Source organism: Bison bison, unplaced genomic scaffold (genome assembly GCF_000754665.1).
Source record: "Bison bison bison isolate TAMUID 2011002044 unplaced genomic scaffold, Bison_UMD1.0 scf7180017864365, whole genome shotgun sequence".
Lineage (NCBI taxonomy): Eukaryota > Metazoa > Chordata > Mammalia > Artiodactyla > Bovidae > Bison > Bison bison.
Window position 1 is genome coordinate 2,936,578 of NW_011494937.1, and position 16,093 is coordinate 2,952,670.

A 16,093-nucleotide genomic window follows, 5' to 3' on the forward strand; every position below is an offset into this window, starting at 1 on the left:
TTCTGTGCTCCCAGGGGTCTCTGTGTCCTTGGAGGAGGTGCCCATGTGGTCTGAAGATGGGCTGGACCGTGATCCTGTAGGATCAGTAATGGAGGTGGACAGGAGCAGAGGAACGCTGGTGGGGCTCATGAGGTCTCCTGGTGGGCTGGTGTCAGGAGAGGAGAAGTGATGCTCAGCATTGGATAGAGTCAGAACCTGGCTTGTTCCCTCCTTAGAATCTGGCTTCCCAGGCATTTTGGAAGAAGTCTTGCTTGATGTTGGGGTTGTCCCTCCTGGAGCACTTGAGCCAGGATCCAGCATGGTCACTGCTGTCAGCATGGACACAGGGGCAGAACCGAAGGCTGAAGTCAAACCTATAGCTGTTTCAGATGGAGCTGTGTCTCCTGTAGGTAGGGGTGCTGTATCCTGACTGATACCTGTGTCACTGTCACCTGTCCATGTGATCTCAGTGGAAGGTGTAATCTCCTCAGCCGTTGGGCCAGCTGTGGCTTCTAGGGTGGGTGTGTCTGAAGATGTTTCTCCAGGTGATGCTGTTTCAGTGAAGCTTGTGCTTGGCTCAGTGGACACAGAAACCACCCAGGTAGTAAGAGACGTGTGGATAGGGTCTGTGTCAGTGGTCACTGTTTCCTCTGTAGGACTTGTCTCTGTCCCCGAGGTGGACTGGAGTTCACTTGAGGGTTCACTTGTACCTGTGCCGGCCCACATTTCTTCTGATGAGGTGCTGGAATCTAGTGTCCTGGAGATGGCAGAGCTCCTGGGGGCAGTTGTGCTGGGGCTATACCCATCAGTAGTGGTGTCAGGACTTTTGAGCTCCCCTGCTGTGTGTGATGGAGAGACCTGAGTAGACCTTTCTTGCTGGCTGTCAACAGTGCTCAAATCTGAGGTGTTAGAGCTGGTACCCCAACTGTGTCTTTTTTCAGTAGCAGAGGTCTCAGGTGAAGATATAGAGGCACTCAAAGTTCCCTTGGTCTCATTTTCAGCCACTGTTGAATGGTTGATGGTGTTCTCTGGGACAAAGATGGTAGAAGGAGATGTAATTGTCACTTCTGAAACGCCGGAAAGGTTGATGTTCTCAGGACTCCTTTGTTCTCCAGAAGTTAAAGTACTGGTTTTGCTGATGCTGGTTGAATCTGTGGTCCCTGTGGGTCTAGAATTCTCCGGTGTGATGTGGGTGCTGCTGCCTGGTCTTGTCAAGGACTGGGTAGATGTCGTTGATGCAGTGGGGCCTGTGGGTTCAATTAGGGATGGGTCATTGTTATCTCTTGGTGTTCAAGTTTAAGACTAGTCTTCTGGAACTTCCCTGGTGGCTCAGTGGTAAAGAATCCACCTGCCAATGCAGGGGACATGGGTTCGATCCTTGGTTTTGGGAAGATCCCACATGCCGAGGGGCAACTAAGCCTGTGTGCTACAACTACTGAGCCTGTGCTCTAGAACCCGGAACCACAGTGAGAAGCCCAAGCACAGCAAAGAAGAGTAGCCCCACTTTCTGCAACTAGAGGAAGCCCTCGGACAGCAACAAAGATCCAAATAAATTTTATTTATTATTTTATAAATAAATAAAAATTTAAAAATAAATAAAATTTTAAAAGAAAAAAAAGTAGTCCTCTGAGTGGAGTTGGCTGCTACAAACCTACTTTGCTTTGCTTTGCATGCGTGCTCAGTCATATGAGACTCTTTGTGACTCCATGGACTGTAGCCCTCCAGGCTCCTCTATCCATGGGACCTTCCAGGCAAGAATACTGGAATGAGTTGCCATTTCCTTCTCCAACGAATCTTCCCGACCCAGGGATGGAACCCAGGTCTCCCACACTGCAGGTGAATTCTTTACCACTGTGCCATCTGGGAAGCCTACTACTGAGCTCCTGCAGTTTTATTTTGTGGTGTGAGATTTGGGTAGAATCTCTGGGCTCTGTTGGACAAAGCTGGGTCTGTGTGAACTGTTATATAGTAGGGGCTGGACGAAACATGGGCAACTCTTCTGAACAAGAATACATAAATTTGGGTGGAATGAACTGGGAGGTTGAGATTGACATATATACACTACTATGCATAAAACAGATGACTAATAAGAACCTACATATAGGCCAGGGAACCCTACTCAGTGCTCTGTGGTGACCTAAATGGGAAAGAAATCCAAAAAAGAGGGACTATATACATGAATTGTAGCCTCCAATCTGTTCTGGACTATCTTTGATTGGTTTGTGTGCTGTTATGTGAAAAATAGCTGATGATATGGTTAGATCTGGGCTTCCCTGTTGGTGCAGTGGTAAAGAACCCACCTGCCAATGCAGGAAACACAGGTTTGATTCCCGGGTCAGAAAGATCCCGCCGGAGGAGGAAATGGCAACCCACTCCAGTATTCTTGGCCTGGGAGAATCCCCATGGACAGAGGAGCCTGGCAGGCTACACAGTCCATGGGGGTCTTGAAAAGGTTGGACACGACGGAGCGACTAAACAACAAATGTATGTATGTGTGTGCATAGCTGATGCACTTTGCTGTAGAGAAGAAACTAACATAAATTGTAATGCAGCTATACTGCAATAAAAAATTTTTAAAGAAAAGTAAATTTGGGCAGGAGAAACAGGAGGGTGTTGCAACCACAGGAAGTTCTTGAAGATGAAAAGCTAACCATTTCTCAGTTCCCTTTCTGAAATCTTTCAATGGATCCTCACTGCCTACAGGATAGAGTTCCTTAGTGTGTCATGGTCCTTAATGATCCATCCCCTTGTGTCTCTAAAATGGTGCTTCTCAACCCGTTGTGATTGTTCTTCCAGAGAACAGGTATTATCTATGCACTTTCAGTTGTCAAAGCTAGTGATCTTCTACTTCCATCTAGTGGTCAGAAGCTAGGGATGCTCCTAACAACTGTAATGCATAGCCCCTCCTGCAAAGAATTACCGGGCCTTAATCTCAATAGTGGGTCTCTGGTGGCTTAGAGGTAAAGAATCCTCCTGCCAATGCAGGAGATGCAGGAGACACAGATTCAAGCCCTGGGTCGTTAAGATACTCTGGACAATGGCTTGGCAATCCATTCCAGTATTCGTGCCTGGAAAATCCCATGGACAGAGGAGCCTGGTGGGCTACAGTCCACGGGGGTCACAGAGTTGGACACAACTGAGTGACTAAACTCAACAACATCAATAGCGCTGAGGGTGAAACTCTCTGCTCTGTCCTTATATCCCACAGAATCCATCCTCTCATCTTCTTTAAACCACAGCCATGTTCTCACAGTTCCCCAGCCCAACAGCAGAATCCTTCACTCATCTTTCCAATGATCACCATGCCCTTTACACAAATGAACACCTATTCATTAATTCAGCTTCTGTTATTGTATTCACTCTTCTCTTTTTACTGAACTGTCTTTTTTTCTTTCTTTTTTTAATTGGCCTCACCTGCAGCTTGTGGGATCTCAGTTCCCCAAGTAGGAATGGAACCCTTGCCCCCTGTATGGAGGGGAGTTGGAAGTGTGGAGTCTTAACCACTATTATTGTTGATGTGTCTTGACTCTTTTGCGACCCTATGGACAGTAGCCCATGAGGCTCCTCTGTCCATGGGATTTCCCAGACAAGAGTACTATAACTAATTTAACTTTTATGCAGATTACATTATGCAAAATGCTGGGCTGGATGACTCACGAGGTAGAATCAAGATTCCTGGGAGAAACATCAACAACCTCAGATATGCAGATATATCACTCTAATGGAAGAAAACTAAGAGGAACGAAAGAGCCTCTTGATGAGGATGAAAGAGGAGAGTGAAAAGCTGGCTTAAAACTCAACATTCAAAAAACTAAGATCATGGCATCTGGTCCCATCACTTCATGGCAAATAGATGGGGAAAAAATGGAAACAGTGACAGACTTTATTTTCTTGGGCTCCAAAATCACTGTGGATGGTGACTGCAGCCAAGAAATTAAAATATGCTTGTTCCTTGGAAGAAAAGCTATGATAAACCTAGATAGCAAAGAGATCAAACCAGTCAATCCTAAAGGAAAAGCAGCCCTGAATATTCACATCAGGTGGCCAAAGTATTGGAGTTTCAGTTTCAGCATCGGTCCTTCTGATGAGTATTCAGGACTGATTTCCTTTAGGATGGATTGATTGGGTATCCTTGCAGTCCAAGGGACTCTTAAGAGTCTTCTCCAACACCACAGTTCAAAAGCATCTATTCTTCACCTCTCAGCTTTCTTTATAGTCCAACTCACATCCATACATGACTACTGGAAAAACCATAGCTCTGACTAAATGGACTTTTGTTGGCAAATGGACTGATGCTGAAGCTGAAGTTCTAATACTTTGGCCACCTGATGGGAAGAGTGGACTCATTGGAAAAGACCCTGATGCTGGGAAAGATAGAGGGCAAAAGGAGAAGGGGGCAACAGAGGATGAGATGTTTGGATGGTATCACCGACTCAACAGACATGAGTTTGAGTAAACTTGGGGAGATGGTGATGGACAGGGAAGCTGGGTTTGCAAACGGACACAACTTTGTGACTGAACAACAAATAACTGATTCATGTTGCTGTACACCTGAGACTAACACAACATTGTACAGGGTTGGCCAAAAAGTTCATCTGGTTTTTCTGTAACATCTCATGGAAAAATCTTTACAAACTTTGAGGGCAACCCAATAAATCAACTACGTGTGTGCTTAGTCGCTCAGTTGTGTCCGACTCTTTTTGACCCCGTGGACTGGAGCCCGCCAGGTTCCTCTGTCCATGGGCTTTTTCAGGGAAGAATACTGGAGTGGGTTACTATGCATCAACTATACTCCAATAAATTTTTTTTTTAAAAGTAACAGTTCTTTGTCTCTGAAGCATCCTCCAAAGTTCGTGTCCCAGATGAGCCATGCTTTCAGAGACACAACTGTGAAGAAAGCAGAGACTCAAAAAAATAGGTTGAACATTGTCCCCAGGGATGTCCCAAAGCAGGACTCATGACAGGACTGGGGACCGAACCCTGGCTGAAGAAGAGGTATCTGTGGGTACCACTTGACACAAACCCAGAGGCTTCTTCAGAAGGCCCTGCGGTGATAGAGAAAGGGGTGCAGAGGGAGAGGTGGCAAGCTGAAGGCTTCTGTAAGAGCCTGGGGAGAGCTCAGCACTGAGCTGGTCCTGGGCATCTCAAAGGAACCGCAACTGTTGGAGAGATGCTTTGCTTGTCTTCCTGTCAGTGCTGCAGCACCTGAGCTTGGGTTCTGCTTTGGACAGAGCAGACGAACTAGCATCCCCTTAGGCTATCAGGACAGCTGTCATGACTAGGGAATGAGGCTGCAGACCAGTAAGTCTCATCAAGTGAGATTTTTTGCCTTTATTATTCATGCAACAAATATTTCCTGCATACCTACTATTTCCAGGTACTATGACAGGCTGCATTTGGCAACGTCTGGAGACACTTTGGGGATTCCCAGGTGGCTTCCCAGAGCAACTCAGTGGTACAGAATCTGCCTGCCAGTACATGAGACACAGGAGACTTGGCTTCCATCTCTGGGTCGGGAAGATCCCTGGGAGAAAGTAATGTCAACCCACTCCAGTATTCTTGCCTGGGAAATCCAATGGGCAGAGGAGCCTGGTGGGCTACAGTTGCAAAGTATCAGACCTGACTGAGCACGTACTCATGGAGCATTTTTGGTTGTCATGATTCGAGGGTCGGTTGCTATTGGTATCTTGTGGGTAGAGACCAGGGATGCTGCTTAATATCTTCCAATGCACAGGACAGTGCTCCCACAACAAGGAATGATCCAGACTCAGATATACTGACCTCTGTGCCCTCTGTGTGCGCTTGGTCTAAGCTTATAGCTGTTCCATAGAAAAAGCAGATAGGAACCCAATTTAGTGGGTTGTCAACAGCACCAAAAATGTAAGAGGATAACAGAATAAGGCATCAGGGCACACTGGGTGCAGCAGGGGTAAGTGATTTTACAAAAGTATTTTTAGATACACACACACCTAAGCACAGACACCTATACACACACACACCTGGTCACAATGTAAAATGTATTTCTTTTTCATTCCCTCATAGCTCAGTTGGTAAAGAATCTGCCTGCAATGCAGGAGTTAAAGTGAGTCTCTCAGTCATGTCCAGCTCTTTGCAATCCCCTGGACTATACAGTCCATGGAATTCTCCAGGCCAGAATACTGGAGTGGGTACTCGTTCCCTTCTCCAGAGGATCTTCCTAACCCAGGGATCCAACCCAGGTCTCCCGCATTGCAGGCAGATTCTTTACCAGCTGAGCCACAAGGGAAGCAATGCAGGAGACCCCGGTTTGATTCCTGGGTTGGGAAGATCCACTGGAGAAGAGATTAGGCTACCCACTCCAGTATTCTTGGGCTTTCCTTGTGGCTCAGCCGGTAAAGAATCCACCTGCAATGCGGGAGACCCGGATTTGATCCCTGGGTTGGAAGATCCCCTGGACAAGGGAAAGGATACCCACTCCAGTATTCTGGCCTGGAGGATTCCATGGGCAGAGGAGCCTAGTGGGCTATAGTCCATATATTCGCAAAGAGTCGGACACACAGAGCAACATGCACACACACACACACACACACACACCCTCTCCCTCTTAGACTTCCCTCCCACCCCACCTCCCATCCACCTTTCTAGATCATCCCAGAGCACCGAGCTGAACCTCCTGTGCTATACAGCAGCTTTCTACTAGCTAGCTATTTACACATGGTAGTATATATGTGGGTGCAGGTGTGCGTGCTAAGTTGCATCAGTCGTGTCCGACTCTTTGCGACCCCATGGACTGTAGCCCGCCAAGCTCCTCTGTCCATGGGGATTCTCCAGGCAAAACTACTGGAGTGGGTTGCCATGCCCTCCTCCAGAGGATCTTCCTGACCCAGGGATCAAACCCAGGTCTCATGTCTTCTGCATGGGCAGGCAGGTTCTTTACCACTAGTGCCACCTGGGAAGCCCTAGTGCATATATGTCAATTCTAATCTCTCAATTCATCCCCCCTTCCCTTCCCCACAAAATGTCCATATGTCTGATCTCTATGTCTGCTTCTCTATTCCTGCCCTGCAAATAGATTCCTCACATTTTTTTTTAAGATTCCACATATACACATTAATATACAATATTTGTTTTTCTCTCTCTGACAGTTCACTCTGTCCTGCTGACTCTAGGTCCATCCACATCTCTACAGATGTATTTCTTATTATGGATCCCAGTCAGAAACTCTGCCAGATGTTCCTGCATCAGCTCATCCTCTGCCATCTAGCTTCGCCTGGCTTCCTTCCCCATCCCATCTCTTCTCTCACATTGGTGTCACTGGGAAGGGAGCTGGTGTCAGCATCTCTGGGCATTTACAGAGCCAGGCTGCCTGGAGGAGAGCTCCAGCTCTCCCACGGACCAGCGGCATGAGCTTGGGCAAGTCACATACACTAACAGCGCCTCCATTTCAGTTTCCTTATCTGCAACGTGGAAGTTATAAGAGTGCTTCATCAGGCCACTAAGAGGATTAAATGAATTAATCTATGTAAAGTGCTTAAAATAGTGTCTGGGACTTCCCTGGTGGTCCAGTGGTTAAGACTCTGCCTGCCAATGCCTGGGACACGGGTTCGATCCCTGGTCGGGGAGGATTCCATATGCCGTTGGGCAACTAAACCCGTGTGCCACACTACTGAGCCCACACATCCTGGAGCTCGTGCTCCACAAGAGAAGCCACTGCAATGAAGCCCAGGCACCACAACTAGAGAGTAGCCCCCACTTGCTGCAACCAGAGAAAGACTGTGCCCAGCTTTAAATAAATGCATTTATTAAATAAATAAAAAATCCCATTGTCTGGCATATATTGCTTTTGATTGCTGTATGAGTATAATTTGTCAAAATTCACCAAAGACAGTGGACTGGATGTGAATTAAAATTTAAAAACATAAAATAAAATAGAATAATAAAAATAATTGAAAAATATTGTTTGTATCTTGGCTCATTTTAGCATAGCACTGATTGCTGTTATTATGATTATTAGTTAGAAGGAGGATGTAAATGGTATCAGAGTACCGTTAGGGAGTACTTCTGATTCCCAGAGAAGTGGGAATCAGAATAAGAATCAATGATGGGGGCTTCCCTGGTTGTCTGGTGATTAGGAATCCTGGTGCCAATGCAGGGGACACAGGTGAGGAAGTTCCCACAGGCCTCAGAGCAACTAAGCCTGTGTGTCACAACTACTGAAGCTCACACATCTGGAGCCCGTACTCTGCAACAAGAGAAAACACCGCAATGAGAAGCCCGAGCACCTCAACTAGAGAAAGCCCTTGAGCAGCGACAAAGACCCAGTGCAGCCAAAAATAAATAATAAAATTTAAAAAAAGGATCAGTGATGGGGAGCAGGGATCAGATTCACTGTATCTTGTTGCTTAGTTGCTAAGTCATGTCTGATTCTGGGACCCCATGGACTGCAGCACGCCAGGCTTCCCTGTCCTTCACCATCTCCTGGAGCTTGCTCAAACTTATGTCCATTGAGTCGGTGATGCAATCCAACCATCTCATCCTCTGTCGCCCTCTTTTCCTCCTGCCTTCAATCTTTCCCAGCATCAGGTTTTTTCCAATGAAATGGCTCTTCGCATCAGATGGCCAAAGCATTGGAATTTCAGCTTCAGCACCAGTCTTTCCAATGAATATTCAGTACTGATATCCTTTAGGATGGATGGTTTGGTCTCCTTGCTGTCCAAGGGACTCTCAAGAGTCTTCTCCGGCACCACGTTTCATAAGCATGCATTCTTTGGCACTCAGCCTTCTTTATGGCCCAGCTCTCTTGGGGAGTCCCAAAACTGGGTGCCCAAAGGACAGCTGTCCCAGAACAGACATTGCAAGCGGCTGGCTGGTCCAATGGAAATGAATGAGACTGGTCAGGATGGGTAGGGGACAGCCAGGCAGGATGCCCTGCTCAACTTCAGTGTCTGTTGCCTTGACTGTTGAGAGGTCTGGCTCCACACATGTATGGGGCCGCACCAGCCAGGGCAGCTCCTGGGATGTTTCCTCCAAGGCAAGGACCCAAGGTGGGGGCGCAAGGAGGTGAAGCCCAGCCCAGACAGCAGAGGAAATGCCAAGCCCAGCCCTACCCTCAGGAGGGGACTCAGGTAGTGCACTGAGTCCCTTGGTCCTACCCTGCCTTGCTGACCTACCCTGCACCCCCCAAGGGACTGCTGGTTGGGTAGGGGTCCTTTGGGGGTTTCAGCACCAACCAAAGTCCTACCTTCCCTGGGAGGAGAGATCTAAGGGCTCCTCTCCCTCCCTGAGAAAAGTGAGGACATGCTGTCAGAAGAGAAAGAAGAGGACCCATCAGGGCTTCCACGGTGGCTTAGTGGTAAACAATCCACCTGCCAATGTAGGGGACACAGGTTCAATCCCTGGTCTGGGAAGATCCCCAGGCTGGGGAGCAGCTAAGCCCGGGTGCCACAACCACTGAGCCTGTGCTCTAGAATCCAGGAGCCATAACTACTAAAGCCCACGCTCCTACAGCTTGTGCTCCACAACAAGAGAAGGCACTGCAGTGAGAAGTCTGCACACCACAACCAGAGAAGAGCTGTCGCAGCAACGAAGACCCAGCATAGACAAAAATAAAGAAATAATTTGGTTTTGTTTTTGTTTTTTTTTTAAAAAAAGGAGAGTACCCCTCATAAGAAAAAAGAGCTTGTTTTGCTCTCTCCCTGTCTCACACACACTGTCCCACATACATATGCACACTTACACAAGTGCACACACACAGCCAGAACTCAAGTCCTGGTGTCCTGGATTTCAAGCTGGTCCTGCCCCGCTCACTCAACGGAACCTGTTTCCCCATTTTTAAAGCACAAATAACATCAGAGCCCACCTGCATCTGGGTTGCACAGGGTTTTACTGGGATGCATTAGTTCATTGACCCACAGGAGGCTTCCCCTCACCCTGCCCTACTGATGACAGCAATCCACCCCAACACACTCCAGCACCCCAGATTCTCTGCCCAAAATCTCTTCTCTTTATCGCCATTTTAGTACTTATGTGTGCCTAATTGCTTAGTCATGTCCAACTCGTTGCCACCCTTTGGACTGTAGGGTTCCAGGCTCTTCAGTCCATGGGATTCTCCAGGCAAGAATACTGGAGTGGGTTGCCATTTCCTTCTCCAGGGGATCTTCCTGACCCAGGAATCAAATCCTTATCTCCTGTGTGTCCTGCATTGCAGGCGGATTCCTTACTCACTGAGCCATCAGGGAAGCCCCTCTTAATACTTAAATGCATAATTTATTTACTGTTGATATGGGTTTTGATCTGTCTCCCCTGCCAGAATGTCAGCTCAGCAGGGATTTTTGTATTGCTCATAGCTGTATCCCCATCACCAGAACAATGCCTGGCACACAGTAGGTGCTCAAGAAATTGTCACTGAACAAATGAATGAATGAATGAGTCACTGTGTAATAGTGTTGAGTAAAGAGGTGAGGACCTCCCCAATAGACTGAAGATGCACAGGGACCCTTAATGTGAGGGGAAGGGGGACCCCCTCCGACTGAGGAGAATGAAGACCCCCCTCTCTGGGGGAGACTGAGGACACCCCTAGAAACCAGACATGAAAGAGAAGGGTGAAAACTCCATCCAGGTGGGCTGGTGGGATGTAAAGTTGTTGCTTTTTAGTCACTAAGTTGTGTCCGACTCTTTGTGACCCCATGGACTGTAGCCCACTAGGCTCCTCTGTCCATAGGATTTCTCAAGCAAGAATATTGGAGTGGGTTGCCATGCCCTCCTCCAGGGAAACTTCCCAACCTAGGTATCGGACCCACATCTGTTGCATCTCCTGCATTGGCAGGTGGATTCTCTACCATCGTGCCACCCAGGAAGCCAGGATATTAGCCCCTAGACAGCTGAAGTGCATATGAAAGGAACAATTTCAGTGAATCCAGACTCTTGCATCTTCCTGTACTTAAGTGAAGTGAAGTGAAGTGAAATCGCTCAGTCGTGTCCGACTCTTTGCAACCCCATGGACTGTAGCCTACCAGGCTTCTCTGTCCATGGGATTTTCCAGGCAATAGTACTGGAGTGGATTGCCATTCCCGTGCTTAGAAAGGCACTAAATTCCTTAACTTGGGCTATCTGGTTTTCCTCCTGTATTTCTTTCTTTTTTTTTGGCTGTCCCTTGCAGCATGTGGGATCCTACTTCCCTGACCAGGGATGGATGGAACCCATACCCCCTACACTGGGAGTGTGGAGTCTCAACCCCTGGACCACCAGAGACCCTGGTTTTCTTTAATTAACATCATCTTTTGATGTTCAGACTACCTGCCCTTTGTTGCAAAACTTTTATATAACCTGGCTCCTCCCCTCGCCTCCTCGGAGCAGTTCTCTCAGGGTTACTTGAGATGCTGCCTCCTGGGCTTGAAGTCCTAAAAATTTCCACCAAATAAAACATAACTCTCAACTTCTAAGTTGTGAGTATTTTTTACATTGACAGAGGGGTGATGAAGGGCAGTTGCTGTCTACCCTGGGGGATGGGGATACCCAAGGGCCAGAAAAAGCCAAGAGAGGAGAAACACTCCTCAACCCTCAGTCTTTTCCAGGCAGAGGGTGAAGTACAGGGCTTAGGAATCATCCAGAAATGGGAGTTCGGATCCCTTCCCTCACTTGTTAAAAATTTTTTTTTAACCTGATGCAAAGAGCCAACTCATTGGAAAGACCCTGATGCTGGAAAATATTGAGGGTAATAGGAGAAGGGAGTGGCAGGGAACAGATGGTTGGATAGCATCATCGGCTCAGTGGACATGAAATTGAGCAAACTCTGGAAGACCGAAGAACAGGGAAGCCTGGTCTGCTGCAGTCCACGGGGTCACAAAGAGTTGGGCACGACTTAGTGACAGAACAACAAAATAGTTGCTTTACCTCACCATGCTAGTTACCACTGTACAGCAAAATGAGTCAGCTGTACATATACATATGTGTGCGTGCAAGCTAAGTCGCTTCAGTTGTGTCTGACTCTTAGCGACCCCATGGACTGTAGCCTGCCAGCCTCCTCTGTCCAGGGGATTCTCCAGGAAGAATACTGGAGTGGGTTGCCATTCCCTTCTCCAGGGGATCTTCCGGACCCAGGGATCAAACCCAGGTCTCCTGGGTTTCCTGCATTGGCAGGCGGCTTCTTTACCACCAGCGCAGCCTGGGAAGCCCATGCATATATGTATATCTCCTCTTTTTTTGGATTTCCTTCCAATTTAGGTCACCACAGAGCCCTGAGTGCTTGCTGTGTGACTTTAAACAAAGGGCTCAATCTCTCTGAGCCTGTTTTCTCTTTGGTAAAATGGGAGGCAATGTACCCCTACTCTCACCCATGCGAGCTTAATCCAGGGGTGAAAGCTCTGGCACGTAGTAGGTCCACAATAGAAAATGATGATTACTGTGGTCCTCTGGGATCTTGTCAGGTTTCAGCCACACAGTCAAAGAGGGGAAAAGTACAGGATGCAGATGTAGAAGAAGATTCACCGGATGGGGTCTAGGGTGGAGGGAGAGGTGAGAGGGGAATGGATCTCCACCAGCTCTGGAATTTTAAAAATTACCCTTTAGTGAGATAGAAACTCAGAGAGGTTAGGCATCAGGCCCAAGGACACACAGCCTGTCAGCACCGGATTTACATTTTTTTTAGTCTCTGACCAGGAATCGAGGAAGTCTTTTCCAGAAATAAAGTGAAGAGTCCAGAAAGGTGTCTGAATTGACCTGCCAGGGGAACCCTCCCTGACAGGCTCCCTGTTTACTGTGGAATTGATGGGCAATTGGGGAGGGATGTCAACCCTTAGTCCAGGCAACCAGCCCTCCTTGGGGTGGGAGCAAAAGCCCGCTCCATTTACACGGCCCTGGGCATCTGACTCTGAGGAAGCCTCGGGGTCAAAAGCAGTTAAACAGCCTCTGTTTGTGGTGACATGCTCTGGGGACAGCTCAGGGGGGCACGCCCCATCAGAGGTGGTGGAATTGTCTGGTACAAACCCGCCCACCATTCAGGCCATTGTGTGGGTGCCTTTCAGTGGCGTCCAACCGCAAAGCTTTTCCGGGGCCCAGAGCTGTCCTGGGTGACTCAGGGCTGGGGGCTGGGGCACCCTCTCCACCTGTTCCAGGAGCTGCAGAGAGTGAGGCTTGAGTTGGGGAGGGACTAGGAGGTGGCCCACCCACCCTGGGTGGCTTCCAGCCTGCTAGTGTCTGTGGCCTGAGCCCCTGAGAATGGGGGAAAAAGGATGCCCTCACCCTCACTCCCCTTCAGGCTCTAGAAGCTTCTGTTTTGCAGCCAAGCATTAAGGACAGTCCTTTCTCCTGGGAGGAGTAAATTAACAGATATTTAAGCACCTGGCACAGTGCAGGAGATGTGGGTTTGATTCCTGGGTTGGGAAGATCCCCTGAAGAAGGAAATGGCAAACCACTCTGGTATTCTTGTCTGGTAAATCCCATGGACAGTGGGGCCTGGTAGGCTATAGTCCATGGGGTCATAAAAGAATCAGACATGACTTAGTGATTAACAAACAACAACAGTGTAGATGGCAGTTTTCAGGTTATTTTGCACACCAGAGGACTTCCCTGGTGGCTCAGACAATAAAGAATCTGCCTACAATGCAGGAGACCTGGGTTCAATCCCTGGGTTGGGAAGTTCCCCTGGAGAAGGGAATGGCAACCCACTCCAGTATCCTTGCCTGGAGAATTTGGACACCAGAGTGGTTTGGCTGGAGAGCCTTAATTTCCTACCCAAGGGGTAAAACTGTGCGGGGGTCTGGAAGCCCTAGAGTGACACATGGAGAGTCTTGGACCTTCTTTTGGTAGAGAAGAGAGCCTGGTTCCTCTCCCCAGCACCAGGCTGGAGTCCCACCTCTTCCTGAGGCCAGTGGGCTTTCTCTGGTTAGCCAGGCCCAAGCTGACCTCCCAAATGACTAATAGACCTGTGAGGTCCTCCTTGGGGTCCAAGAACACACCTTCCTTAACCCTCACAAGCTGCCTTTCTGCTTCCACCCGTCCCCTCAGTATCCCCTGATCATGCAGCCCAAATTCGCTCACATCACATCAAAGGACCCAAATACACCTTGCAGCTTCCTGTCTCCTGGCCTTTGCCCCCTCGGTTCTCCCTGCCAGGAGTGTCCTTTTCCTTCTTCCACTGACCTCGTCTGTAGAAATTCCAGCCAATCCAATACTGCCCTGCAGTTTTGGGGAAACTGCCCCTTCTCTGTACCCCTAAGGTGGCAAAGCTCTTGCTCAACTTTGTACCAAGAGAGACTGGGCACCCCTCTGTCTTGCCCACCAGCCTGGAGTTCCTGCAAGCCTGGGGCTGTGACTTGCTCATTTCCTATCTGAGAGCTGAGCACAGGTACTGAAATCAGAGGTGTCAATAAAACAACAAAAAAACCAAAAAAATTGGAACTTCCCTGGCTGCCCAGTGCTTAAGACTCCAGGTTCCCAATGCAGGGGGCACGGGTTCGATCCCTGATCGGGGAACTAAGATTCCCAAACACTATATGGCTCTGTCAGAAAATATAAAATAAAATAAAACTCATCATAAAAAAGAAACCAAAACCCAGATGGATAACCAATAAGGACCTACTGTACAGCACATGGAACTCTACTCTATATTCTGTGATAACCTTTATGAGAAAAATCTAAAAAAAGAAGGAATATATGTACATAAATTACTGAATCAATTTGCTATACACCTGACACTAACACAACATTGCAAATCAACTATCTGCTTAGTCATTGAATCGTGTCTGACTTTTTGGGACCCCATGGACTGCAGCCAACCAGGCTCCTCTGTCCACGGGGATTCTCCAGGCAAGAATACTGAAGTGGGTTGCCATGCCCTCCTCCAGGGGATCTTCCCAATCCAGGGACTGAACCCAGGTCTCCCACATTGCAGGCAGATTCTTCGCCATCTGTGCCACCAGGGAAGCCTATAAATCAACTATACTCCAATTAAAAAAAAAAAAAGCCCTAGGAAATGAACGTGTCAGTGAGCCAGTGAAAGGAGGAATACTTGACCATCTCTAGTCCTGCAATATTTTATTCCCACTGTAGCCATTCTGTGATGTCTCCTCCAGTCAGCGTGGAAAACCAGCCCCACCTGGCTGACTGTGATGGAGGCCTTTGCCAAAGAAAGCAGAAGCCCTCCGGACTGCCCCCGAGGGGGCTCGGGAAGCCTGAGGCACCTGTCACATCTGTCCCTCTCTCCTCCAGGTATGTATCTGCCTCCTCCACTGACCCCAACCCAGCCCGGCTTACCTGGCCAGCAGGTGAGGAAGAGGCTCACGGTCAGAGCCACCAGGTGCCCTCGCCGATGGCGCCCTGGGCGTGCAGGGTCTTTCCTGCCCATGCTCCTGCCCACCCTCCTGCCCACCTGCCTGGGCAGTGCTCCTCACACCCCGAACGAGCCCCAGTGACTGAACCCAGCCCAGCCTGGCCGGGCTCCTGGGAGGGTGGTGAGGACACGCCTTGCTGAACTTCCCAAGAGGGGCAGGGCTTGCCCTAGGGGGAAGTAGTGGTTCTGTGGCTGGCAAAGGTCAGCTGGCTTTATTCAGCGCCCTCGTGATGACTAATGCCTGCAGACTGATACTGATACTGTGCAGGGCCCTGTGGGGCTCCTGGGTGCAAGCCCTTTCTGTGTCCCACACCTCCATTTCTTTGATTATAGGAAACAAACCTTCATTCAGCCTTTAAGACCTTCCCTGAGTTCCAAGGGGCAGATTCAAGCAGTTGTTAATTAGCGAAGGGATGGAGTGTAAGACCAGGGAGAAACTAACAGTCAAGAGCAGCCTTGGGGCAAGGTCCTGATTCCCCATCAATGGATACACACAACATCTTTGAGCTCTTTTGCAGAAACTGAAAGCCTCTCCAGGTGGGAGAAGTTAATGATTAATAATGGTATGCTGCCCACAAGCATGTAGACCCCAGACCGTTGAACTTGAAGGTTGATGATGCTGAGTCCTACTTACCTCACCACTGACCCCTCAGAAGAATATCCACAAGCTGATCATGCCCTCTTTGAACAATTACTATAAAACCTCTCACTCCTGGTGGCTCAGCAATAAAGAATCCACCAGCCAATGCTGGAGATGCGCGCTCCATCTCTGGGTCATGAAGATCCCCTCGAGAAGGGCATGGCAAC

The 16,093-nt window shown here is 48.6% G+C and overlaps 1 protein-coding gene across 1 annotated transcript in view; it reads right to left on the reverse strand.

Annotated features, from left to right (window-relative positions):
- LOC104999867 (mucin-16-like) overlaps positions 1–15,301 on the reverse strand; it is a 116,103-nt gene extending 100,802 nt beyond the window's left edge. The window contains 1 exon segment of the mRNA XM_010855496.1: positions 15,211–15,301. Coding sequence (XP_010853798.1) covers positions 15,211–15,301 — 91 coding nt within the window.
- Between the last annotated feature and the right edge of the window lie 792 nt (positions 15,302–16,093).